This window comes from Gasterosteus aculeatus, chromosome X (genome assembly GCF_964276395.1).
Source record: "Gasterosteus aculeatus chromosome X, fGasAcu3.hap1.1, whole genome shotgun sequence".
NCBI lineage: Eukaryota > Metazoa > Chordata > Actinopteri > Perciformes > Gasterosteidae > Gasterosteus > Gasterosteus aculeatus.
The window spans coordinates 373,848-400,630 of NC_135698.1; the positions used below are offsets into that span (position 1 = coordinate 373,848).

The following is a 26,783-nucleotide window of genomic DNA, read 5'->3' on the forward strand; positions in this document are numbered from 1 at the left end:
TTTATTACCCTGTACAGAGTCCTCTAGTTTCTTCATAGTTCCATCATTGCTAGTTAGCTGGGTTCTAGCATGCTCTTGTCCACTGTTTTGAGTCATTGCTAGAGTGGTGTTGGTCCATTTACTTCTACATTTACCTCTAACCGATTAACTTTTGTTTCCAGCAGTAAAATCTTCTGTACGAGTTTGTGGTAATCTTCCCTGGAGAAGGGAGGCATCTTCTGCTAATTACCTTTAGCACTGTAGCACAGGCTCAGGCTTATCTTGTTTGGTAGGCCTAGGCGTAGCGTTGAGGAAGTCGTAAAAATATTGAAAAATGACGGTTTTATCTAAAAGAAAATATAATCCCACTGGTTTTGTAAGTATCCAGGAGCTCCTGCTCTTTGTTTCGTTAAGCGATTGCCGTTGCCAGAGGTGAAAGTGGACAAAATGAGCGGAGCTGCTCCTCGGTGCGACTGGTCTCGGTGCGAAACAAACGCTTCACATAATTAAGGATTAATGTGAACTGAGGTCACAGAAACTGTCCACCTCACATTGCAAAACTTCGTTCAGATATTTTGGCCAACCAAGCACAGAAAAGCAAAATCCCAAAACGTTTCATTATAAAAGACATTTTGTAAAAGTCACTGTAAGATCAATAGGGAGTTAATTTGTCAAGTCCTTGAAGAAGCCCTTCGAGTTATCCCTTCATAAATCATATTACCCCCTGCTGCTTTTTACTTCAGAGTTATGGAAACGACTTGAACTCATACACTGGAATTGTGTACGTAGACAAGGTTTCAGGACTCGTTGGCGCAGTAGGCAGTGGGTCAGTCTCATAATCTGAAGGCCGTGAGTTAGACCCTCACACGGCACGGTTTTTAACCCTCTTGTCCTCAATTTCTTGATGTCCAGAGACACAAATAATATGTAGAGCTTTTTCTGTCAGCAGTAAAACCGTCTCATTGGCCTTGGAGATCTCGCCCCCCACGCAGACCAGGTGAGCTGGGTCGCACCTGCAGAAACTTCCCTCTTCATACATGGTACATTCTCATGTACTGCACATCAAACACCCATTTATGCAGAATATCTGGACTGTTTTATGGAAATCCTCTTAGATGTACCACATTCTTCTGTGGCCAGGGAAGGTAATAAAGATGTAAAGATGCCAAGGACTTCTGTGCCAAACACACTTCTGACAGTAGGGCAAATAGTGCATTTATTTACAGGTTTGGTATCTAAAAAAATGCCGCTTGCAGCAAAGCTCAGTGCCATACAGACATCTGTGAGATGGTGAGATGCTTCACGCTGGTCTGATCTGTCCCCAAACATCCGCCAATGTCTGAAAGCACATCTCAGTATCAGTGCTTTTTCATCCAACACGTGGTTGAGAAATGGGCATCATGGTGCAAGAAACAGGCGAATGGGACTTTATATATATACAATTGAACACTCCTCAGTGCGCAGTTTCACCCACCAGCGGACAGAGCGCGCGACTACAACCCAAGTCAAGTCAAAACTAAATTCATCCAACATAACCCGAATATCACAGTTTAATCCCTTATCCTGGTTTCAGCTCTCTGAGCCCAACGTGGTACTGTTTCACTGCCACCATCAATAAACACCTCTCCCCTTAGCTTATTGGCTAATATTGACGTTGAAATACCTCCCTATATATTGTTGCGGTTTATTGGTCGTTGGGTCGGTTTTGTATAAATGGAGTCGTGAGGATTGGTCTACCTAAATGTCAGTCATCCTTGGCAAAGCCTCTGAAGCCCCGCCTCCCCTCCATTCATTGGATTAGACGCCAGTTTGCACCGGGTTAGACTGGCGATTGGCTAGACAGACGTCGGTTACGATTCGCCCCCAGTCATTGGCTGTTGATTTTGCTTTAGCGTTGTGTGTTTATTTATTTTTTCTATCATCCTAAACCAGTCAGACAAGCAGAGACGGCTAAAAATGCTAATGAGCACTCCAGTGATTGTCACAGAAAAATAATGTTTATATCAACGAAGATACACGTTCTCAGGATTTAACCCAGTATCTTACACGTGAGTACAGCATCGATCCGTGTTCGTAGTTGGGCAGTGAGACGCAGACACCAGTAGCGTAACGCTAACGTCAGTTACCGGCGTTATATTGTCGTAAAGATAATGAGCTCATTTGACGTTGGGGTTGTATTGGCTAATGCCCACTCCGGGGCGTCGTGTAAACTCCTCATTAAGTCCTTAAAAACGTCGTCGCTCGCAGCAGTTGAGTTGACGCGGGGTAAGTTGAAGGGCTTCGAATGGCCACCGGCAGCGGGGCGGGCGCCACCTCGGGTCCCCGAACCGTCCAGGAGGGACTCGCCTCACTTGTTTGTGGGGTTTTTTCTCCCTAGTTAGTTCTGGAAGAGACGCGTGTAGTTGCTGGTCGAGCCGAGCAACCGTTTGGCTTCTCGGCTCTCGGAAGTTGACTGCGAGCAACTTTCCTCGTTAAAACTCTGTTCGGGCGGACGAGGGGCCGTTGCCCCGCGGATCGACCTCTCTGTTCGGACCCGGTTCGTGTAGCCTCCGCTAGTCCCACTTCCTCGTCTCTGGGTCACTGACCTTTTTACGGTGGCTAGTTACCGGTTGTAATGACGTAACCAGGTGTCTCCGTGGACATCCCGTCTCATCCCCGCATGAATGCATGTGCTCTGTTTGACTTCAGCTCTTTTATTACTAGTCGTAGAGGAACCTATTGTATTTCATTATTATTCTCACTAATCAAATGCCTTTTTGAGGCCTTTATCATATTCCAAAAGTATTTAAATGTGGCATGTATATCTGGACTGTTTGATACTTTTGGGGTCTCCCATTTGGGTACAATGAAATGTCTCCATAGCGCCCCCTAGAAAGGTAAAACATATCTTGTTGATATCTTCTTCCTTTGAGAAGCTCTGGGCTAAAGAACAAGCGGTGCGGCTTAATCCAAATGCTTTGGCCTGTCCTCAGCAAACTACAACACATGTGAACTTTGAACCCCTGAACACACCCTGTTTTTTTGAGAATATTTGAACAATATGGGGCGCTGCACTACTATTAATCGTTGAAAATCTGCCTTTTTGGCCCATTTTCGTAGGCCAAAAAGGCAGTGTGATCTCGAGGACCTCAGCTTTAAAAATTTGTATTTTGCCGGAAGAAATTGCAAACTATGTGTGTAGGGAGCATTTTTGAAAAACCACCATTTGGCATGAAAAGTGAATTCGTTTTAACTCCACCACACTTTATCTAGTCTGCTCCATATTTCTCATATAGCATGAACTTTTTAATTCCTTTTTAACCTTAGTCATAGCGCCACCTGGGGAAAACAGGAAATTGGATGTTTTTTTTAGTTTACACCCTGCTCCTCACAGGTTAATCTGAGATCTAAGACGTTAATAATGCTTCACTGTGGACATTCTAAGAATCCGATAATCGGTGGCGAGAAGGTGCATCGGCAAAGCTGATCCTTCGCCAAGAACAACTAAACCGTTGAACAGTTAAACCTTTGTAACTCTACTGGACATCATCGGATTCTTTCCAAGTTACACAAGTTTGATGACACTCTGGGCCTGAAGAGATGCAAAGTTAAATCATGTCATAGCGCCACCTACTGGTAACAGAAAGTCAAATTTTCTAGTATCCAGTAAAAAACGAAGGTGGCATTTCGAGAGGCTTTAATCTCGATACATCTGTCCTGGTTATCACCGAGTGGCACCGTGGGAATGTGTACTCTATGCCTGAAGTGGTAATACTGTGTAACTATTGATTTTCCCTTTTAAATATAATCTGAAATTGACCAGATGTAGTCTTGTGATTGATATTTGGGGATGTGTACTACTGGTCTGAAGTGAAATGATTTTGTAACTATTGATAGTTTCCTTTTAATTCTAATCTCAAATTGACCAAAAATAGTCCTGTGATGGAGAATTTGAAGCAAACTCGCCCATGTATGGTATTTTGGAACGGTGCATCAGAATGTGCTGGTTATCCCTGATAGACACCTTGGGGATGTGCACTATGAACCTGAAGTGGAATTATCATGTAGCTGTTGGTCGTTTCCTTTTTAAATACCATCTGAAATTGATTATAAGGCTTGTGAATGTGATTTAACAGAAGGTTTGGTGGTCTATGACATTTCGCGTCACTCCACGCGGGCGGTTAACGACGACTGACTCTTGGACGCTTTGTCCGACGGCCGCAGGGGTTCTCGGCTGCGTTTTTAGCCGTCCGGCCGGTTCCCCGACGTGCAGAGTTGCGAGGACCCGTCCAACGCTGCTCGCAGCTTTAATTCTTCTTCTTCTTACTACTATTGCTTGTTCCAGTAAGGGTCGCTCATTCTCTGATTGCATTGAACCACGGTGGCGTCTTGGTGGATTTACAGGCAAAGGAAGTGGTGTCCTGTGTGTGAGTCTGTGCATGTTAAGAGGTACACACAGTTAGGATGTCTTCATAAGGCATCCCTTATTTTGATTAAGAACTGTCCTCCATTCTTTGCCTTGAGGTGGGTTCGATTATTCATTTGATGGATGTCTCCCAACCGCTGACAGCCAGTACTTTTATGGCATCACTTTAGGCTCCACGCTGAGTGTTCGCATGATGCACAGAAACCGCTGACAGAGGATACGAGAAGCAGGCAGGGAGAAAAATAAACTGCTCTTCCTTTTGTAGAATAAAGAGCCATCATGGCGTTGAATTCACTGGACATCCTCCGGTAATTCTCATAGTTAGATTTTGAGGAGTGACGCTTGTAAACTCTCCTGCATCCATGAAAAACAGTTAAGATTTTCCCACAAAACATTTGATCCAAGAGGACTTTATAAACAAGCACCGTACCCGTTGATTAGTAGTCATGTTGGATCCGCTGTAATGAATATAATTGAGTTTTTCTCTTAAATATTGAATTCGTGGAATGATGACACTTGTAGCATTTTGTACCGTAACATTGCAACAAAGTTGCTCCGCCTGTAAGTGTAGTTTTTCCTTTCGCCACAAAGGACTCCTGAGTACGCAGCGCTTCTCAGCAAATGTGACCATATTGTTGTCTTTCAGAAATTAAGATTGCTTAAATTCCTCAATTGTGATGTCAATCAACCATTTGTGGTACCGCCCACCTTCCCTTATATCGTTCAATGCAACTTGAATGTGTTTATTACTTTAACAGGTCTTTGAATAGTTGTTAAGTATGTAACTCTGCAGACTTGACACACACACACACACACACACACACGCACACAGGGAAGGAAGCCCTGCAGAACCACCGCTTCTTTTACAAACCCATCCGAAAAGTGCGACAGTTGACTGTCGCTGGTCACGTCTCTCTAATTCTCTCTCTATCTGCCGTGTTTTTTTTAGTAGTTTTTGCGGAACTGCGTTCAGTTTTGAGTAAATAATACATTGGTACTGTGTGTATTGCAGAATGAATCACAACTCCAGCAAACGTGGGATTTGATACACGGGTGGACTTTCAGCCCGTTCTCCACGAGTATGAACTTTGACCTGAAACGCCCCCATCCCAGCATTGTTTACGCAAGTCGCCCATCGATGTGTGAAAGAAATTGGACGTGTGTTTTTTTTTCTTCCTTTCTTTTCTTTGAGTTTAGTGCTTCTAGCCGAGTCAGGGATCCAACCCAAGCTCAGAGCGGTACGGGATGAAGCTCACGCTGTGTGTCGATACGCTCTGCTTCCCAGGTGTGATGATGCCAGCTGACTGGTCTTTCCGCCGCTTCCTCCTGCCCGTCGCCACTTGGCAGTGCGAGTGACCTGGCAGGGCCGTACGCGGCCGCCATGTCGGTGACCGTCCACGAGAATCGCAAGTCCCGCACCAGCACGGGCTCCATGAACATCTCGCTGTTCCACAAGCCGTCGCACCCCGACAGCGTCCTGACCCACCTGAACACGCTGCGGAAGCAGTGCATGTTCACCGACGTCACGCTGTGGGCCGGGGATCGCTCCTTTCCGTGCCACAGGTAAACCCGCACGCCAACAAACCATTTGTGCTTTTCAACGCCGGCGTCTCAACTGGGAGCCCTTCTCTGTGCTGTCTGTGTCTCGCAGGGTCGTCCTGGCGGCGTGCAGCAGGTATTTTGAGGCCATGTTCAGCGGAGGGCTACGGGAGAGTCTGGACAGCGACGTCAACTTCCGAGACAGCATTCACCCCGAGGTGCTGCTGCCGTTAGCCGTTCTTTTTCTATTTACGGGCCCATCGCAGCAGTTTCTGGGTGTCTTGCTCGGTCAGGTCTTACTGGTCTGAGTATTTGTCGATTATTCTCTATTGATTGTGTTGGTTATTGACTCCCTAATCTCCCCATCTTCCTTCATAGTATATTAAATCTTTTCTACAATGTAGAATTTTTTTTTGATTAAATCTATTAATGTCGAGTTTTTATTTATCTTGCGTTTCCAAATCATTACGGCTCTGCTGGTACGGGACTGTGGTTCAGACAAAAAGCTCTGGATCCTTCCTGTCAGTCACACTTTTTAAAAAGAAAATGTATCTTTGATGAAGCTGGAATTGGCTGAGGAAATAAGCTAAGACGCATTTATATGCCACTTAGTGTGATTCTGATTTATTCACACACACACACTGAGGACATTGATGACAGCACATTAGTTCTTTTTTTAAACTGTTTAATCGTGAATTATTGGCCAAAACCAAGCGATTCTATGTAAAAATCCAGCAACCGCACGCAGCCTCCATGGAATGAGCCGCTGTGCCACGAGCGTATTGTCCTACAGCGGTTTGACTTTCTCAGGTCCTGGAGCTCCTGCTGGACTTTGCCTATTCGTCTCGAGTCATCATCAACGAGGAGAACGCCGAGTCGCTGCTGGAGGCCGGCGACATGCTGCAGTTCCACGACATTCGGGACGCCGCAGCCGAGTTCTTGGAGAAGAACCTGCACTCCTCCAACTGCCTGGGGATGATGCTGCTGTCGGACGCCCATCAGTGCAAAAGGCTGTACGAGCTGTCGTGGAGGATGTGTCTGCTGCACTACGAGACGGTGAGGAGTCTTTGCATTGTTGGTGTTGTGACACAGCTTTCCGTTACGTCTGCAGACAGCAGCTCTCCTCCTCAGTACTCGGTAGGCTTTTTACACATTTCTGTGTGCCGTCATAGATGACTAAATTGCAGCCGGTAGCTGTCTTCATCTCCCTCCAATAACTCAAGCAGGTGTATTGTACAATTCGTTTTTCGAGATCTCTGAGTGTTTGTCCTTTTTAGGTGAGAGAATCTGAGGATTTCTACAGCCTCTCTAAAGAAAAGCTGCTGGAGCTCATCCTCAGCGACGAGCTGGAGATCGAAGATGAGCAGGTGAGTGGTGCCGTTCCCTGTTTCTCTCCCCGATCTTCTTCAATCTGTTCGTAAGGACCAGTAACCGGCAACCAAATGCATTTGGTTGTGTCCATTACAGCAGCGTGTAATAGCAACAGCGTCTGAGGCAGCTAAATGCTCCTGTTCTGAACATGATCTATATTGCATGCGGCAGGTGGTGTTCAGCTCCGTGATGCGCTGGCTCCGGTACGACCTGGAGGGTCGGCGTCACCATTTACCGGAGCTGCTGAGGGGCGTCAGGCTGGCGCTGCTGCCATCCGAGTGCCTGCTGGAGGCCGTGGCCTGTGAAGAGCTGGTCATGGCGGACAAAAGGAGCAGGTGTGCTTCTTCCAGGGGCTGCATGAATCAATACAATAAGATCTCCATTCCAACGTGCAACCCGAGATTACAAAAACACACCAGAAGACGCTGCTTGCATAACGCCGGTCCCACCCGCTCTCCTTGCAGTGTTCAAACTCAAGTTACACCAACAACAACAGAGCACGAGGCACCGCAAGCCTGATGAGGAATCCCCTGCAGCTCATAAGGAAACACTGTTTAGTTTGAGATTACTGATCCACATTAGGGGCTTAATATGGTGCGCGGGTCTGTAAGGTTGAATCAATATCTTTAAATTCCGTCATGTGATGGACTCTTATCCCCGTTTATCTCCCTCTTTCCTTCTTCACACTTTTGTCCCTCATCTCCATTTTCTTTCTGTCCTGTCAACACCTTTTTAATAATGTTTCTGTTTTCTACTCTTGTTTCCTCTACTTTTACTTCTGTCCTTTTTCTGGTTTCCTTCATCTCTTCTCCCCTTTCCCTCCCTCTCCTCTTTCCCCCTCGCCTTCCTTTCCTCTGCTCTCCCTTTTCTCTTTCTACTTATCCACTCTCAGTTCTTAACCAGAGGTTTTACATCTGAGGCAGTGGTCCACTGTGCAACGTAGACTTGTCTTTGAAGGACACTTCAAAGACAAGTCGAAATCGAGACACGTCAGCCGCTGATGGAGAATTAAGTGTTTCAGAAACTCATTATGCAACTCAAGTGTCTTCATCTCAAGTGGTGTAAACTTTCCCCTGCAGGTCAATCGTCGAAGAGGCAATGCAGTGCAAGAAGAAAATCCTCCAGAACGATGGAGTAGTGACCAGTCCCTGTGCTCGGCCGCGTAAGGCTGGCCACACGCTGCTTATACTGGGAGGCCAGACCTTCATGTGTGACAAGATATACCAGGTGAAGGACCTGAACGACTACGCATCGAGTGTGTGATGCTCGCTTAAATGTAATTACGTGGCAGGTATTGGTTTTGGTGATCAAACCTCGGGGAGGGATCTCTCATCCAACATGGACCGAGTAAACAATTGAATAAAATAAGAACAAGTTAATCCATAACGCAGATTAAAGAAATAATGTGAACACTCAGTTAATATCCAAAATGAAACCATAGATCTCACATCTATACTCGGGCAGAGGACGTAGCTGATGGATGTAGAACTGCAGACCAACCGTTGACCTTTCTGTTCTCAGAAGACTCACCCACAGCAATCTTCTCTTCGTTGACCTGAACCAATATTCCGCTCACACACTCACACCCACTGTTGTTTGATGACCTGTTTTTTAGGTTGACCACAAAGCCAAGGAGATCATTCCCAAGGCAGAGCTCCCCAGCCCCAGGAAGGAGTTCAGTGCGTGCGCCATCGGCTGCAAGGTCTACGTCACCGGAGGACGAGGGTCTGAGAACGGCGTCTCTAAAGACGTCTGGATCTATGACACCGTCCACGAGGAGTGGTCTAAAGGAGCGCCCATGCTAATAGCCAGGCGAGCTAGACACCTTTCATACAGTGAACCTTTCATAGTTCTCCACCACTATGGAGTGTGATCTGCTGATAATTAGTTGTCAAATGACCTTAAATTTGCAGTGACTGTTGATCGGCGTCTTTAAATGCTAAATAGGGGTTCCGCATGGGTCAGTGCTGGATCCCTTTTTATTATTTAGTTTATATATCAATGATCTGCCTGAACGTGGCCAAGCTAACGAATGCGTAGGAAAGGATCCCACAATTTTCTTTTTCTGATCTTCAACATCTTGGCGTGTGATTTATTTTTTTCTGCTCTGCAGGTTCGGCCACGGTTCCGCCGAGCTGGAGAATAGTCTCTACGTCGTCGGAGGTCATACGGCCATAGCGGGAGTTTTTCCTGCTTCCCCATCAGTCTCCCTAAAACAGGTGAGGACTTTTTATCAGGAGAAATAATTTGATTGTTTGAATATTAATATGTTCATGTGGTTGATTTAAGATGCGTTTGAAATAATTCGTATGGTTTTAAATCCACGCGCTCATACTCGTTGTGTTAATAGTAAAAACAGCAGCTCAGGAATCATCCACCGTGCAGGGAAGTGTTGAACCGTCGTTGGGGAACAACCCAAACGCTCCTCCTCCATAGTGGATAATTGTGTACATATTATACATGAATCCTGATGAATGCAGAACGTGTGTGAAAGTGACACATACATTTGTACACAAATGCATACAGCCTGTAATATTAGATAGATGGATACTTTATTGATCCCTCAAGAGGGAAATGTTGGTATCACAGCAGCGTGTACAGGGAAGGAAATAGAATAAAAAGATGCACATTATATACAATATAATGTGATAGAAATATTAAATAAAATAAACTAAAACTGAAACAAAAGAATAACCAAACGAGACAATAATAATAATTAGTAAAAGGAGAAGAGGAAGAGCAGCAGCATCACAGCAGTACAGGGTTCTTATCAGCCAGGGATGATTTATTGTAAAGTGTTTTTGCAGGAATGACCTCCTGTATCGGCCCTTGTGACAGCGGAGCGATACATAATTATTATTATTGTTATCATGCAAAATCGATCTGGCTGCTGGTCTCACTTTGCTAATGAGAAATAAAACCCGGCCGTGTAATGTCCCCGTAGGTGGAGAGGTATGACCCCCTCGGCAACAAATGGACTATGATGGCTCCTCTGAGGGACGGCGTGAGCAACGCCGCCGTGGTCAGCGCCAAACTCAAGCTCTTTGTTTTCGGGGGGACGACCATTCACAGAGACAAGGCCTCCAAGGTCGGTGGATTTGTACGTCGACCTTCCTTATAATCCCACAATTCAGTTTCTGGCTAAATTGAGTCCACGCTCCCATCTGACGCCGACGCTCCCCCACGTGTGCGCCCTGTCCAGGTCCAGTGCTACGACCCCGCGGGTAACCGCTGGAACATCGCGGCCGAATGCCCCCAGCCGTGGCGCTACACGGCGGCCGCTGTCCTGGGCAGCCAGATCTTCATCATGGGCGGCGACACGGAATTCACCGCCGTCTCCGCCTACCGCTTCGACTGCGACACCAACCAGTGGACCCGGGTCGGGGACATGACCTCGAAGCGGATGAGCTGCCACGCCGTGGCCTCCGGGAACAAGCTGTACGTGGTGGGCGGTTACTTCGGGACGCAGCGGTGTAAAACGTTGGACTGCTACGACCCCACGTCGGACAGCTGGAACTCCATCACCACGGTGCCTTACTCGCTCATCCCCACCGCCTTCGTCAGCACATGGAAGCACCTGCCGGCCTGACGGGATCATCCCAGGTACACTTCTCACCGCGTTCTACGGCAGTAAAATGATCCAAACCAAAACACACGTGGAACATAAACGTAAATAACGCGGGTTTCCACCTACTGCATCTCCACTAAAGTCTGTGGGACCATCTTCACCACTTGAAAACCAGCCAGTTCCTAAGATGAGTCAACAGTTCTGAGGCAACTCTTGTGCTGATGGAGCTGTGACTTAATATCCAGGGCTGTTGCGTCGCAGTCAGGGGGGGTTGTGAGTCCCTCTGGTGCTCTCTGCCCCGCTGCACACGGACGTATTTCATGTCATTGTGGGTGGAGTCCTTTCAGGGGCGGGGGGACGCCCCCCTGTTATAATGGGGACTGGCCATGATTTACAGCAGATTTATGCCACGTGGACTCGCTGCAATTCACAAGATTCAGTGCAGAAGCAGAAAAAAAGCCTAACTGACTTGAGTTCTCCTCATTGGGTCCATGAAGTTACTTTGAATGTAGAAACTACTACCAGGTAAATATGAAGTAGGTTAGAGAGTCCGTGCAGAGTGTTTTACTTGATGCACGTTCCCACAACTTGAAAAAGGGACTGAAATTTATCTACATGGAGATTTTAGGTTCACTGGGTTCCACTGAATGACTGAGTCCACTAGATACGTTTCCACTTCTTTTCTCTTCATTTTCTAACATGTAAAAAACAAATGCTTTAAATAATTAACTTGAGTTTGAAATGAGCTGTTGAAATGTCCAACAGCTTCAATGTAACAAACGAACACCCTCACAATGGTCAGTACAAACAGAATAAATAGTCATTTGGCATTTTACAAATAACTAACACTTTCATGCCCATTTGTAAGCGGAACCCGTAGCAGACGGTCGCTGCAGTAACGAACCATTTTAGTTCAAACCCCGATGCAGCAGCAGACTTGTAGAGTTTCTTCTCTAACCGGCTGCCTCTCCAGACTACGCAGGTCTTCCAGGTCTGCAGCTGCTCCGTACAAACCTCAGCGTTTGCTGTGGCGCGGCCAACAGCCCGGCTGAATTCGGCGCCCGTCGTCCTCCCCTCTCGCGCGTGCACAGCGGCGCATGACGTCAACATGAAACCTCCCTTCTTTGTTTTTCTCCCGTGCATTTTCCTTCAGACCTAAACTCCTCCTCGACTTCAGTCCCACAGAACTTTGAACTGAAAGCGACAAACGCCATTGGAACCCTGTGCAGGAAGCTTGCACTCAGAGAATCGAGTTGAAGCTTCCAACGTGTGGCTGTGTTGAAGCGAGGCAGTGGGGCTGCAGAAATCCATCCATTCCAATGGAGCTTTTTAGCTCGTTTTGTTTTTGATTCCGATGGGAAGTCTTGAGACGTGTGCGAGCTCTGCTTCCCCCCTCCATGATCTCCCTCAGGCTGCTGAGGACTCAACCGACTGTCATGTTGTTGATTCCCAGAACGCCATTAATTGGGATCGGGGTTAAGTAAATGCCACTGCAGCTCCTTTCTCTCTCCGTCAGGGCGGTGCGGTGGGTCTAGTCAATGTGGGGGTCACGCTCGCTCCGTGAGGCATCTGTGTTACATAATGCGCTGTGAGGAAGCTCCTGTTCTCCTTCAAGTGGGAAAAAGAAGCCGTGCAGTGGGACTGCAGCACTGAAATATCCTCTCTAACCCACCCACTGATGCGTACCCTCGTTCATCCTCAGCCCCCCCAACCCTCTTCCTCCCACAATCTTTCCTCTTCGCCTTCCTCACCCCTTCAAATATTCATGTTATGGAAGCTGAGTCCCAGAAGCTTCTTGTCCATCCTATTCGCAGCTGCTCATATCTTTAAATATGCAAACACGTCTTCGTCCTCCAGCTGGTTTGCTTTTCCACTTCTGACCTCAACTCTGTTTTTAAGATGTGACAATAAACATTTGTGATGGATCTTACTGGAATTTCGTACCGCTTCCAGCAGAGCGGCGGCCGCCTCCCGTGGGTCCCCGCTCGGCCTCACTGATGGCAGCTTGTAGGCAGCGTGGGCACCTTTTTTTTTAAATGGTTATGATTTATTTATCATCAACAGCCCATTAAAAACCCATTTGGCTCCTGCTGCAGTTGTGACTCATTTACGGTACCAGTAATGAGAGCGGTCCGCGCTGATTGACGGGCGCCGTTAGTGTTCACATGGGACTCTCCAGGTGTTCCACTTGACCCCGTCCATGAAACCATTATTACCGTCAACTGACCAAACGAGCACGGGACTCCCCCAGGAGATGTTTGTGTTCTCTTTCCTCAGCGCAGCCACCTTGAAGAACTAAGAACAACTACGTGGGAGTTCAGCTTGAAGACCCCTCACACACACACACACACACACACACACTGTAGTCAGACATGGATGTGTACTTGTGTGGTTCGTTGGCGTTTGGGTGAGTCTTTGTTGGGATTAAGCTTTCTGTCGGAGAGACATCTGTAAGAACATGAGATGAGGATTACGTTACTAGGAGAGAGATCCGCCGGTGATACTTACAGCTGAAGAGTCGGCCGGCCGACATCACATCACATCACATCACATCACATCACATCACTTTACATCACATTACATCACTTTACATCACTTTACATCACATTACATTACATGTCATTTAGCTGATTCTTTGGTCCAAAGCAAGAAGAACAAGAAAGTGCCTCAAATAAGCCGATGCACAACTTGCTGTAGATAAGAACCATTATAAGTCCAATGTAAGTGCTCCAGTTAGTTAGTGTGTTAGTGGAGGTAGAGTGTGAAGAGGTGTGTCTTTAGTCTGAAGATGTGAAGGCTCTCTGTGGTCCTGGTGTCTTCAGAGACCTCCTTCCACCATTTAGGAGCAGGACAGCAAAGAGTGGAGATCTAGTGGAGTGTTTTGCTCTCAGTGAGGAGGAACAAGCAGTTTATCACATGCAGAGCGGAGAGGTCAGAGGTCGGGATGTCGGGTTGGACCAGGTCCTGGATGGAAGCTGGACCCCATCCATTCACAGCCTGGTACGTGAGCACCATGGTTAGAACTGGATGAGCCACCGGTACCTAGTTAACTACTCCCTCGTCAGTGGAAGTCTGATAGTAATTTAACCTCCACTCTGCTGTGCTGACCAGTCCCCCGGCGTCCAGGAGACAAAAGGTTGTTTGGCCTCAGCAGAAACTCCTCAAAATGCAAAACTACAATCACCATGTGGTGTTTTGTCAAACACCACACCACCACCAAGAAGAACTGGCACTAAGAAACGGCAAGAGCTAAAGCAAACTAGCAATAAACCCAACTTAAAACAGTAGAATCATCAAGTTTAGCAGACTAGCTTAGTTTAAAGAAAAGATACTTAGTCTGATTTCAGGTCGCCTGGATGTCTGAAAGCTAAACCAGTTCAGTCCGTCCTTCATTTCCTCCCCGTTACGTTTGTTGGAGGAAATCAGACAAACTGTTCTCCTTATTGAGTTCATGAATTAAAGTTCATTTAAATGTAGAAACTAATACCAAGTAAATATGAAGTAGGTTAAACACCTTTTAGCTGCTTTTTTCTTTTCTTTTAGTCTTTCAGCCCAAATCTTTGAAAGATGATCAAGGGGGAAAATGAAAGCTGGTGGATTTATGAATTTATTTGAAATCCGATCAAATTCACGTGACGGCGCTAAAACAGTAGCGGCGGATAAAGAAAAGTGGCTACCGTGTGCTGTGCGGCCCTAATCTTTCCTCACGTCTCTTTCAGGCATCGATTGTCCGCTGGGGGAGGATCTTCTGCTGCTCCACACAGGACCAGGGGGCAAAAAACAAAAGCTGCACCTCACGGACTGTGGATCAGCCCTGAGCGGTGTAACAGCAACACACACACACACACACACACACACACTCCTCTCCGTGTGAGGCTCCTCAAACAGGCTCTGGATGGACGCACGTCGCTGAGTGCTTCTTTTTTTATGGCAAGAGGTTTGTGTATTTCTTTAATGTTTTAGTTCTAAATTCACTACTTTTTTTTCTCTTTTCATGCGTTTTTAAAACTACCAAAAGAGATTTTTTTTCCCCCTTGCGAGCTGTAAATGAAACATTCCCTGACTGTTATGTGTGGGCTTCTATTAGAGGCTTTGTCTGTGCATTTGAGAACACAATGGACAGTTGGTACGATGAGTAAAGTGATCATGTTGACGCCACTAAGTGTTTCCATTAGTACGAACTCACTGAGCAAACGTCTGAGCTCTGCTGTGTTGTTCCACATTCACAGAGTTCTGTACAGCACAATGTTTAATGTGAGTCCCCTCAAACGGGAGGAATCAGCTACTAGTGACGCTCGGGCAGCTATTTTAAACCCAACAGCCGCACACAACAAATCAATACATGTGACTGCAGTGAGACCTCTGGTTTTCTGCTCTGCCACAAACCAGTTAAATAGAACTTCAGATATTGGACTGAAGAATTGATGCTGGCGCTTTATTAAGAATTCATCTGTAACCACGAGAGGATCTGTTGGCATCAGATCTTCTGGTCTCCAGCCTGAGCCCACAAAGACATGAGGTCACTGAACCACGGCCACTGGAGCGCTTAGCTAATATGGCTAACATGCTAACTAGGTTCTGATGAGGGAAGTCTGACCAGCAGGAGTCGACTCCTGTGATTCTATGGAAGTCGACGAGACAAGGACTTGATCTACACTATTAAACAGGAGTTTATGGTTTCATGAAGCAGAGTATTACAGGTCATTTAGCTTCTATCCAAAGCGACTTACGTTAGTGTGCAGCCGTACGCGCCGCCCGGGCAGCAGCTAGGGGTTGGGTGTCTTGCTCAGGGACACTTCGACGCGGGACGTGGAGCAGCCAGGGTTCGAACCACCAACCTTTGCGGCCCCCGGTGCACCCGCTCTACTCCACGCGCCGCTGTCTTCAGCTTCATGCTGCTTTAGGTCCCTGGTGCTATTTTCTTCATTTTCAGCATTGCCTTTAAATCGTGATGACTGAGGATTCTTTTGGCATCGCTTTCTACCAGAGAGCAAAATGATCTATTTTATTTTTTATCAGTCCTGACAGAAGTTAAGTTGGATTTATAGACAATATAAATCATTTATATAAAATGTGAGGCAACTAATCCAGTCTACAAAAGACAAAGTTAGTCCAATTCTACCGAATAAAGAATCTCTCTCTCTGCCTCTTACCTTGTTAATTCCAATATAAATGTGTGTGACACCTTCACACAAATCCGATCAGAGCGATGCATTGTGGGTGTGGGCGGGACTTGAATGCGCTCTGTCTCTATACGCTACCTATTGTTTGGTGACTGGGAGTTCTTCTCGAAGGCAAAGTGTTAAAGTGTTTCAACCCGTCGTATCATTTCTGTGGGACGAGGCTGCATCCAACAAAAGACCAAATATCTTCAAGTCGGAGACGCAGTAGATGTCCGCTGGTGGAACCTGGTCAAGAACAGAAGAAACAACTTAAACACAAATTCTTCCGTGCTTTCCAAACAATTCTTTGTCTTTACCTCCAGAAATATTACAGTAAAATGCACAGGAAACGCTGGTTGTGGATTTTTTTTCTGTAGAAATTGAAATGCACAAATGACAGATCTGAACGTCTTAAGTTGCAGGTGCACTGCTTGTGTTACCAGGAGCATCTTTAAGTGCTGTTGTGTTTTAAGTGTACGAGTAGCTGTCGCCTCGTGCACAGCGTGTCCTGCAGAAAGCTTCACTGCCAAAGAGCCGTTGTGAACCAGGAGCTGATCCCTAACTGAATGATGTGAAATGTGGTATTTTTCTGTAACACCTATGCACTTTTGATATTGATCAATGCATTGGATAGCAGTGACGTGTCCTACGCTGTCCCAGAGGTATGGAATGTTTGGTACATGTGGGAGATCACACCAGCTTTCACTACACGGCTGGTACTATGGCACAGAAAGGACCCACGAGAATTCTGCAGGACACTGATGCATTGTCTCTGTGACACGGTGTCCCCCGGCGCTGTCCCCTTGCCAAGCGTGAGGAGACTGCAGAGAGAGGGCGGGGCCTCACTTCTTGGATTTCAGCAGAAGTGAAGAGATGCTCAGAAATACTCTGCGCCTGTTTTTAGAATTTCAAGTGTTTTTGGGTGAACAAAGGACTTTTAAACAATGTGGAAAAATTGAAGGAACTTCTTAGAGGAAAAAACATTAAGATGATGTGTGTGTGTGTTTTGACCGGTGAAAATAAACTCACTTTTATGAAGTCTGTAGTGCTTGGATTTCAAGGATGATGGACGCATTAGGTCGCTCGCTTTAGGTCGGCGAACATTCTTTTACTGTGTTTTAGTGTGACATGAAAAGTTCTCAAACGAGCGACAGCATGACAGTACTTAAAATCAATGCACTAAATGGTAAAATGAATTGAGATGACGTTTTCATTCAGAATGGCAGAATAATAAAGTGCATTAATGGCCATCTTCCTCAGGTCTACTCTGTTTTAATCTCAGGTTTACAGCTGGATTCATGCATTTCTTTTACTCCTGACTTCTGAGAGTTGACAGCAGGTCCTGTATGGCTTCCCTTTAGAATATTTACTATAGTTGGTATCACTGTAATTTTTGAATCCAAGGGAAAAGCCCCATATATGTTTTTATGCACTTACGTTTTTATATATATATATATATATATATATATATATATATATATATATATAAACGGACACGTGGGGGGAGGGGTATGGCGGTTCCAAGTTAAAAAGGGTGCCATGGAGGCATATTAAAAAAAAAAATTAAAAAACTTGCAAGATCAAGAACCCAATAGCAGAAAAAACAGAAAACATCCTCTCTGGATGGGAAGTATCATCATTGCGTGACAAACAACATATTCATTTATTTGAGAGAAATGACTGTACTTATGAAAAACAGGAAGAGGAAAGATAAATAAAGCTTTATTTATTTAACAAAAAAAAATCATCCAACTAAACAAAATCCACAGTTATCATAGTTTGAAATTTGTACATAAAATATATTTACAAAATGTGTTGCTTTGCCCTTTCTTTGTACATAAAATGAGAAACAAATATTGTACCTTTTGTTTTTAGTACAAATACATTTCAAAAAGCTCACGGTTTAATGCAAGTGTGTAAAAGTCCTTATGAATGGTTTTATTAAAATTCTAGCGCACGCTGAATGGAACAACGTTAGGGAGGAGAGAGGGGGGCCCAAACCACCACAAACCTCCGAGCTTCTGTCACTTTAGCTTATTACGATCGAGACATCCAAAGCGGCACATTGTGTATCGAACGTTGGTGGATCCTCTGGAGTCACTTCCACTCATTCAAAATTACAGGACGAGTGAAAGCCGCTGCACCACAGCTGGTAAATCTAATGTCGATATTTAAATGAATTGATCCTTCTCTCCACAGCAGAAGCGAGACTGCCACTATGTGCGATGTGCTTGCTAATTTCAGAAAAATTAGGTAGCTGAATTCATAGCTCCGCATTACAGCAAAAACCATGAGTGGGAAATACATTCAGATTCAACATGTTAAACACTGTAATACATTCACAAGGATTGCCATCCGAGACACTTCCCTTCAAATGTGTTTTTTTGGTTTATTTCAGTTCATCTACTCCATTCCGACTGGAATCCAAATTAGGTGATAATTTTATTAACATACAAAGGAATTTTTAAGTGTGTTTTTAAAAATATTTTCTGTCAGTGAAAAGCAAGAAAAAGAAGTGTGTGAAGAGGCTGGTGACACTAAAAATAGCTTACACGCTAAACTGTTCTGTTATAGAATAATAGCTACATGATTCAACATGTAAACTGAGCCATGTTTGTGCTCACATAGTTCTTAGCGTGTCGTTAGTCGGTTAGCTAACTCTCTCTTCAAAATGACGTTAGCATTAAAGTTAAAAAGCTGTTTTCGCCAGCAGAAGACACGTTGACGTTAGCTAGAGGGCTAAAGTAGCGCGCGGCCTCTTTGTGACGGTTAGAGCCTGAAGCGTACAGTGTAGAATTAAACCTCTGCACGCAGAATGACAAGTTAATGCAGACATGAAAATAATCTTTCCCCCCTCCCTTTATTTAATTAACTAAAGAGTGCATATAGTTTCTTGTTTAGGGAGCAGAACTTTAACTGGTCACTGGTTTTAATGCTGTGTGGTACTGAAGAAATTACATCTTGTAATCGATTGGTATTCATGAGAATTTCCACGGATAGAAATCAGTATTTTCTTCTCGAGTCTCCAAAGAAGTTTTCTTTGCCCTTGAACCTGAAGACCGGAAGGAAGACCGACCGCCTCTGGTGTTCTCACACTCTCCGTGTCAGAGGACAATGTGCCACCGAGGGCTGGAATATTGTTCTCCAGCCCCGGCGTCTTGAAGCTCTTCTCAGCAGAGAACAGGAGAAGAAAATCAATGCAGGTTTTTTTAATCGCACAGCGGATGAACGGGAGCAGCAGGGCTGAGGAGGATAACCAGCATCGGAAATCACGCAATGTTCAGTTCATAGGGGGAGGATTTTGTTGAAGGGGTCGGGTATTAACGGATACTGAGCTTTGGCTTCTATTCGTCCTTTTCAGATCAAAATAACGGGGATTTTATGCAACGCTCAAAGGGATTATGGGTCGATTTTAAGTATCTGTAAAGTTCCTTTGAGAGAAACTATTTATAAATAGTTATCCCCGTTTAAAAGGCCCGTCCATGAGCCTTCCTTTGACAATCCACAGTATCTCTATGTGTACTGATCGACCAAATACAATGTAAAACCAATGATTGTCTCTCTTTGAAGACTTTAGTAGGGCTTAACTAAATTATAATTTTCCTTTTAAAATCAACGATTATTACAGAGGGGCAAATTAATGCAATATTATTAATATAGTAATACAATTATCCAAATTGATTTACATCAACGTGGATGTTTGAGTCAATCTGCTGACGAAGGCTGCGCCATGTGGTCAAATGCTCCTGGAGAACTCTGGAGATATTAATAAAAGTCAAGAACAAACTACAGAGCTCAGTTAAAGTGACGTTTTAAATGTGTAAAACATTAACAACCACATTTGGTTTTGTTCCATTTCTCAACGTGCCAAAGGTCGTTCATTTGGACCGTAGAGGCAGAAACGTGATATGACCACGTCATCACAGTATGAATCTAGGACGAGCCGGTTTATTCTATATTACTTTTACTATTCTGTCATTGCCGAATGGTTTCAGAGAGTTTTAATGGACGTGCAAAAGGGTGAGATGTAGATAAACATCAAATACTCAACTCAAAACTGGTGTGCTACATGTTACAAAAGGGTAAAAGAACGAGTTCCTGGGGATCTGTGTCATCACAAAACATTGACGATATATTAAGAATAAAATCTGCAGCTATGAAAGGCAGATTGGTTTGGATTTAAATGCAGCTCATCTGTTAGTGATGTTCCCACGCAAATGACTGTAACCAACGTGTGATGGGATCATTAAGGGGAAATGGCAAACCGTTAAAATGAGGCATCACTCTCTCATTATATACATACAAATACACACACACACACATATATATATATATATATATATATATATGTGTGTATTTTAAGTTGCACTGCTGTGATTGTCACACCAAAAAGGCGTTCATGGATTCATCTGATCTGTTTGATGACAGATTTCCTTTGCTTGGCGATTGTGAAGCACCTGTCCTGCAGTGACTGCGTCCATCAGACGGAGACCATGTCAGAGACTTAAGGCACTACAAGTGTTGAAGCTACAGTCTGGATTCTGGAGGAGGTTTGAGGGTCCCTACAGCCAGGAGACATCAGGAATACCTCTTCCTCTTGTTGGATTTACTAATGGAAGGCGGGAGGGGAGGGGAGGGGCGTACTTGTTGATCAAAGACCCCCTGATTGAGTCCCCAGCTCAACGGGACATCAGCTGGGGACTCATGGAGGAGGTCAGTGCTTGTTGCAGGTTAGTTGGATCGTCTTCCTTTCGGTCGGGACAAGTCCATGCGGCCTGCAAAGGAGACCCATGTGGGCATTTCATTTGCAAATAGAGAGCCAAGGGGTCACTCAGGGGTCCACATGTAAGCTGTCCCTGTCCTCAGCAGAAGAAGATGTCCCCGTCGTTCTGAGGATCCAACATCACTCCAGCTGTGAGAGACAGGAAGCCACAGGTCAGAATCTGGCATATTCTTCAGCGAGCTTTAGAGGAGCTCGTAGTTTGGAACGGAGCCAGTGTAGCTCGTAAAAAGTCACGCCTCATAATACTTAATAATTAAACGACATATTGCCATCATTTTAAACTAACATTAGGAAAACTCCACAAATCTTTAAATGTATATTATTATTATTGTAAAAACTATCACCCTTACTGATACCTTTGATGTGACTCGACGCCTTTATGACATTAACCTCTTTACAGGAACTTTCTTGCCTCGTAATATTTGCCCTGTACATCGAAGTATTCAAATGCAAACCGTTTGAAAAGTAAAGAACTCTCAACAGGAAGGAAAATGAGGACATTTCTTCAAAGCAACCATTGCGTAGCGTGAAGGTGTAGTGAGAATAGATCACTGCCTCCATCAGATTTCATATGTCATGTATGAAAAATGAGAAGGAGCAAAGAGATTAAGCGGAAGAAACCACCGGGTGGAGCTCAGTCGAGGCACCTGTCTGTGTCTGCTCTGCTTTGCCCTTCGTCTTCCTCTTGTCCTTCTTCTCCTTGGGTTTGGTCAGCTGAAGCAGCCTGTTGGGGAGCTGCGCCTCCTTCTCTGCTCCCTGAGTCTTGGAGGAGGATGACGAGGAAAAGGGGTTGAAGTTTTTCTTCATCCTCTTGGATCCGATGCGGAGGAAAGGCTCTTTGGTCGGGGCGGAGGTTGAGAGCTCCACCTGTGGCACATCCAGAGAAAAAGGGAAGCTCTCTTTACTTGTTCGGGGACCCGTTGCTACGCCTCCGAAACACCAACAAACACCTTTTCTGCAATCGATTTTTACCACTTTCGGCTGTTCTGCTGCCTCCTTCGGCTCGAGGTCCAGAGACCCGGAGCTGTGGAACCTTATGGACTCCTCGGAGGTGGTGGAGGGAGTCCGCTGGTACCGATGAAGCTGCTCCGACTGTCAATAGAGAAACAAGACACGTGGTCACTGACGCGCCCATGTTTCACCTTTAACCCAGCAGTGACACCCTGAAGGGAGCTGCTACCTCGTCAGGCAACAACGTTATCATAGGAAGAGTTACTTCTGTCTTAGAACTATCACTGACGCTTCTAGAACCCATGATAGAAGGATCCATTTCCCTCCTCCTGTTTTTATCTGGTTGGGTTTTCAGTTTTCTTGTGCTTGTATTGTACAATTGTCCTGGAGGACCACCATGAAAACCAGATAGCACATCTTAACATCAGGATGTTGTGTAGGAATGCAAATCTTAGTTAGTCTCAGACTTTGGTGAGAGCCAGGAGCAAAGACGGACAGCTACACTACGATTGACCAGTCTGGTTCCAGGGGGCGGGACTTGGGGAAAGGCCAGATGACGTGTATTGTGGGATGCCCATAAATATGGTGTTTGCTGGGATACGTCATCTGGTCATCGGTGTGGACATTCAAATCTCTGCCTCATTACTGGACTGGGAATGGAGAGAAAAAGCCCTCAGGGACTCTGACCTCGTCTTTCTTCATGGCCTCAAGTCTCTCGGTGTCTCTCTTCAGAGCCTCCTTGTCTCTGTCCAGCCTCCTCTGCGCCTCCCTCAGCCTCTCCAGCTCCACCTGGTACTCCTCTTTCCTCCTCCGGAGCGCCTCCCACTCCTCCGTCACCTCCCGATGCCTCATCTGGGTCTGGTCCTCGTCTGCTCTTAGCCTCTCCTCCCGCTCTGCCAGACACCTGTCCTTCAGCTCCCACGCCTTCTCTCTCCTCCTCTTTTCCTCCTGGTGTGCAGCTTGCTGTTTCTGCAACCAACAAAAGAACAAGCACTCCTTTAGATGAAGACAATTAAACAAAGTGGATGGCGCCACAACTCATCGTGTGAAAAAAGAAAGATGGCGCGTGAACGTGGACCTGCAGGGTGGCCGCCTCCTGCCGCTGTCTCTCCAGGCTCCTGTGTTTCTCCTGCTCGATGAGGGAGGAAGGGCGGGACGAGGAAGACGACGAAAGCGAGGAGGACGACGAGTGTCTGGAAGAATTGGCGGTGAGCCGTTCGCTCAGCGTCTGCCGCTGGTCCTCGATGTACGAGTCCTGCTGCACTACCACGGCCTTTGGGCAGGAGAGGAGGAGTTAGAATGAAGGTCGAGTGTACTTGTGTGTGTGCGTCGTATTCTTTTTACTGAAGCTGTGTGACTGGTACCTGAAGTGAGATCAGCAGGCCGTGAAGATGCGTCACACTGTGCTGCACCTGCTGGAGTCCCAAAGTGATAAATTACAGCATTTTCATTGATTTAAATTACGGCTCATAAAATCAAACAGTAGAACCAAATTCATAAACTGACTGTTTTATCTTATCCTATTTTGGAAAAACAGCCTTTGGAGGAGAACAAATTGAATTGCACATTATTCTGGAGGCTGTATATATTGACGGAGAAAATAATACTGCAAATCTGCTAATTCACAAACATAAATTCAAAAAGTGACAGCATTTCATACCAAGAAGCCCTCATGAGAAAGAGAAACAGTGACAGATATTTCTGACTCCTCCCGTCAATTGCCTTCATCTCTTTCTCAGTGGGCTAATGGTGGCTAGCAACACGCACCACACGTCATGTGTGCCAGCTAGCAACACGCGTCATGTGTGCCAGCTAGCTAGCAACACGCGTCATGTGTGCCAGCTAGCTAGCAACACACGTCATGTCTGCCAGCTAGCAAGCAACACGCACCACACGTCATGTGTGTCAGCTAGCTAGCAACACGCGTCATGTGTGCCTGCTAGCTAGCAACACGCACCACGCATCATGTGTGCCAGCTAGCTAGCAAAACACGTCATGTGTGCCAGCTAGCTAGCGACACGCACCACACGTCATGTGTGCCAGCTAGCTAGCGACACGCACCACACGTCATGTGTGCCAGCTAGCTAGCAACACGTGTCATGTTTGCCAGCTAGCTAGCAACACGCACCACGCGTCATGTGTGCCAGCTAGCTAGCAACACGCACTACACGTCATGTGTGCCAGCTAGCTAGCTATTTAGATTTTGAGTTTTAGCTTATTCCATAAATACAGTTCCTGATAGGGCGATAGTGATAGTGCTTTCTTGCTGTGGACACTAGTTGCAGTTAGCGCTGCCACATTTGCTGTGTTGAGGTGCGCTTGTGTGAATTGCTTGGCAACATGCAAATGGTCACGGAGGCTGAAACTGCTTCTGGTTACAGCCTGCATACCTCATGGTTTCTCTTCAGCAACATCTGGAGGCTGGCGGTGGCTCCCTGAGGCGCACACACACACACACACACACCAAAATAATTCATATTAATGTTGACATCAAATGCTGTAATGTAATGCCAGCTAAGCGTTTGTATGGTCTGTGAGCAGCAGTGAGATACCGGGAGGAATACATTATATTACATGGCAGTGAGCCTGCGAGTAGACACAGCGGTGGCCTTAGCTGGATGCTAATTTCAGCATGCTAACTCGCTCCTGGTGGTATTGTTAATGTACCGCTGGTAAGCAAGTGAAATCTTCCCCGTGGTGTATAAATAGTTAAGTGTGTGCAGTCCAGCAGGCCCCTTCTAGCAAACCGCACAGCCGTGTTGAAAAAAGAGTGTGTTGAATACTGTTGGGGTCATAATAAAGGGATCACGTGTCACGTGTTTGACGCTGTGACCTTTTGAGCTCAGAGACTTTTGGAGGGTTCATCGGTAAATCAGATGAAGAGAAGATGACTAGGTTTATGGTTTCTTATTGATGCAGCATATCCCTTTTCACTTAAAATACTGGACAGTAAAACACAAAGAGTCTCGGTACCAGTTTACAATAGATTATGTAACAATGTTAACAAGGCCATGAATTTAAAATATTGGGGAAACAAATCATTGGTGATTCAGATAAAATAAAATAACAACATTAGCTGCTGGCTCAAAACATGTTCAGCCATTTCTGCTCTCTAAAGGGAACTCAGTGACGTTGACATCCATTTTTAAAAACAGATCTTGGAACAAACTGTTTCTAAGAATAATGAATTGCACCTTCTTCAACACGCTGTCTGACTCCGTCCTACGGAGGTCCAGTGATTCATCCCCCTCCTCCTTGTCTCCATCTGGGGACAGTGAAGAGAAGAAGAGAAGGTTTTTTATGTGAGATCAACCTGCTGTCATGTTTCAGGAATCTGAATCAACGCACATCAGCGTTGACTGGACTGACTGTAGTACAGCAACAACGGCGTCTACGTAACGGCTGACCCAAAGACACATGCGAGTGTGTGTGTGTGTGTCTCACTCTTGCTGCTGTTCATCTGGTGACTGTCGAAGCCCCCGAATGTCTCCGCTCTCCTGGGCAGGCAGACCGGTCCCACGCTGCCCCCTGTCAGGCCGACTGGAACACTGCAGCCGCTGTTGACCAAGCCATGCAGGGTCTCCACTGGAGGGACACGGGGAAGATCAAACACACGGTGTCAGCACTCAAACCTCTGGGGCACCAGGCAGCGGCGTGTGACCCCATGAGACCTCGCTCACCTTCCCTCAGGGCGTCCATCATGATTGGCTCCCCCTTGGTGACGTCGTCGGGTGTGGCCATGAACAACATCCGCTCTCTGACCGGTGGACTGGGATCATCAGGGGCGGGACTAGAGTCGCCCAGGTCCCTGAAGATGTGGACCTTCTCTTCCAATAAAGAGATGATTTGCTCGTCTTTCCTTCGCAGAAGCTCTGGAACACAAAAGACTGTATGAGAGACGTGAAAACGAGGCCATCAAACAATCGAACCTGATGCCACGGGTCGGGGGGGGTCACCTCGGATCTCCTTCGCTCTGCTCTCCTGCTGCCTCCGGTCTTCTTCTGTCTCACTGGGGACTCCCTCGTCCTCGTCTTTCTCCCTGTAGACACACAAACACTGTGAAGCTCAAATATTATCAGACCAGTTTTATTCTGGGGCCCGAACAACCCGGAGAGACACTAATGCCTGCTGGGAGAACCTTAAGACAGCTTTCTGCCCACCTGTTCCTGAAGGTACCTCATTGTTATTGGGCCCAGGTTATGATCTGGGATGCTGGGTTGTGTAATCAGAGCCACTTGTGACCAGCCGACAACTGGAATCATCGGACTTCTGCTACGCTGTTCTGACACGTGTTGTTTGTGCTTGTCTGCTCACACAATCACCAAGCTGCGGTGTTATTGCGGCGATGGTTACCAGGCAGAATGGGGAGAAAATGAAGAGGAAAGTTTCCTTCATTCAAGTCACAATTTCAGTCGCCATGCTGACGCTGTTGGTTTTATTTATCCTCCAAAGTTTAACGTGTGTTGTCAACATCACAGCGGTACTCCGTCTGATTCTTTTGCCCAAACGCCCATTTACGTGGCCATACTGAGAGCCCGGTGTTCAGGTGCATCCTCACATGCAGTGCATGGCGTCCTGTATGATGGCTCTCCACGTGTTGCGCTCCTCCTTGCTGCTGGCCAACACCTCCACCATCTCTGGTTTCTCTATTCCAGCTGTGATCAGAAAGAGACCTGCGGGAGAGACGGCACACTGACTCACACCACAGACCTCTGCTGTGTCTCGCTGTTTATCAAATGCGTGACTCGCTCAGTGTGCAAAGCAGAGAAGAAGAAGAAGGAGCCTGACCTCGCTCCTCGTTGGCCACTTCTCGGACTATCAGGCTCTGCAGAGAGATGACGGTGGAGCGCTGGTCCTGAGGGCAGAGAGCTCCACGTCAGACTCTCAGACTGTGAGAATATACACGCCAGCAGATGGAGGTTCTTACCAATGAGGCAAAGACGTATTTCTGGTCTTTTTCTTGAAGAAATATCAACACGTCCGACAGCAGCATGGCCTGGACGTCTGCAACACAAAGGAGGATGC

The 26,783-nt window shown here is 46.1% G+C and overlaps 2 protein-coding genes across 11 annotated transcripts in view; one reads left to right on the plus strand and one right to left on the minus strand.

The window, feature by feature from the left end:
* Nucleotides 1–1,824: 1,824 nt before the first annotated feature.
* On the plus strand, nt 1,825–17,062 carry LOC144382956 (kelch-like protein 25). 5 transcript variants are annotated; one of them, XM_078081947.1, is made up of 13 exons: nt 2,237–2,515; nt 5,397–5,542; nt 5,670–5,947; nt 6,036–6,141; nt 6,734–6,979; nt 7,201–7,290; nt 7,466–7,629; nt 8,374–8,521; nt 8,910–9,106; nt 9,408–9,513; nt 10,239–10,382; nt 10,497–10,897; nt 14,582–17,062. In XM_078081947.1, the coding sequence occupies exons 3-12, from the start codon at nt 5,766–5,768 to the stop codon at nt 10,881–10,883; spliced, it is 1,770 nt and encodes a 589-aa protein (XP_077938073.1). In that variant the 5' UTR covers nt 2,237–2,515; nt 5,397–5,542; nt 5,670–5,765; the 3' UTR covers nt 10,884–10,897; nt 14,582–17,062. The 5 variants fall into 5 exon arrangements, with proteins under 5 accessions (XP_077938070.1, XP_077938072.1, XP_077938071.1 ...); XM_078081944.1 differs by lacking the exons at nt 2,237–2,515; nt 5,397–5,542 and adding an exon at nt 1,825–2,027 and having other exon boundaries at nt 10,239–10,394; XM_078081946.1 differs by lacking the exons at nt 2,237–2,515; nt 5,397–5,542 and adding an exon at nt 1,825–2,027.
* Nucleotides 17,063–17,725: 663 nt separating this feature from the next.
* Nucleotides 17,726–26,783, minus strand: part of LOC120813168 (uncharacterized) — a 38,446-nt gene continuing 29,388 nt past the window's right edge. For 5 of the 6 annotated variants that reach the window (XM_078081952.1, XM_078081954.1, XM_078081953.1 and 2 more), the window contains 14 exons: nt 26,686–26,762; nt 26,547–26,613; nt 26,317–26,431; nt 25,715–25,797; nt 25,439–25,630; nt 25,203–25,343; nt 24,953–25,023; nt 24,149–24,193; nt 23,123–23,173; nt 22,837–23,031; nt 22,446–22,727; nt 21,780–21,899; nt 21,455–21,674; nt 17,726–20,936 (listed from right to left, as the gene is read on the minus strand). In XM_078081952.1, the coding sequence (XP_077938078.1) occupies nt 20,887–20,936; nt 21,455–21,674; nt 21,780–21,899; nt 22,446–22,727; nt 22,837–23,031; nt 23,123–23,173; nt 24,149–24,193; nt 24,953–25,023; nt 25,203–25,343; nt 25,439–25,630; nt 25,715–25,797; nt 26,317–26,431; nt 26,547–26,613; nt 26,686–26,762 (1,709 nt within the window). In that variant the 3' untranslated portion in view covers nt 17,726–20,886. The remainder of the gene's footprint in view (nt 20,937–21,454; nt 21,675–21,779; nt 21,900–22,445; nt 22,728–22,836; nt 23,032–23,122; nt 23,174–24,148; nt 24,194–24,952; nt 25,024–25,202; nt 25,344–25,438; nt 25,631–25,714; nt 25,798–26,316; nt 26,432–26,546; nt 26,614–26,685; nt 26,763–26,783) is intronic. The other variant, XM_078081951.1, reaches the window with a different exon arrangement.

What these genes read in the sequence shown, in the direction of transcription:
- LOC144382956 (XM_078081944.1), top strand. Translation starts at nt 5,766, where the DNA reads ATGTCGGTGACCGTCCACGAGAATCGCAAGTCCCGCACCAGCACGGGC. An exon ending in GTCTGCTGCACTACGAGACG is followed by an intron (nt 6,980 to 7,200) that starts GTGAGGAGTCTT and finishes TGTCCTTTTTAG; the next exon opens with GTGAGAGAATCTGAGGATTT. An exon ending in CATCAGTCTCCCTAAAACAG is followed by an intron (nt 9,514 to 10,238) that starts GTGAGGACTTTT and finishes ATGTCCCCGTAG; the next exon opens with GTGGAGAGGTATGACCCCCT.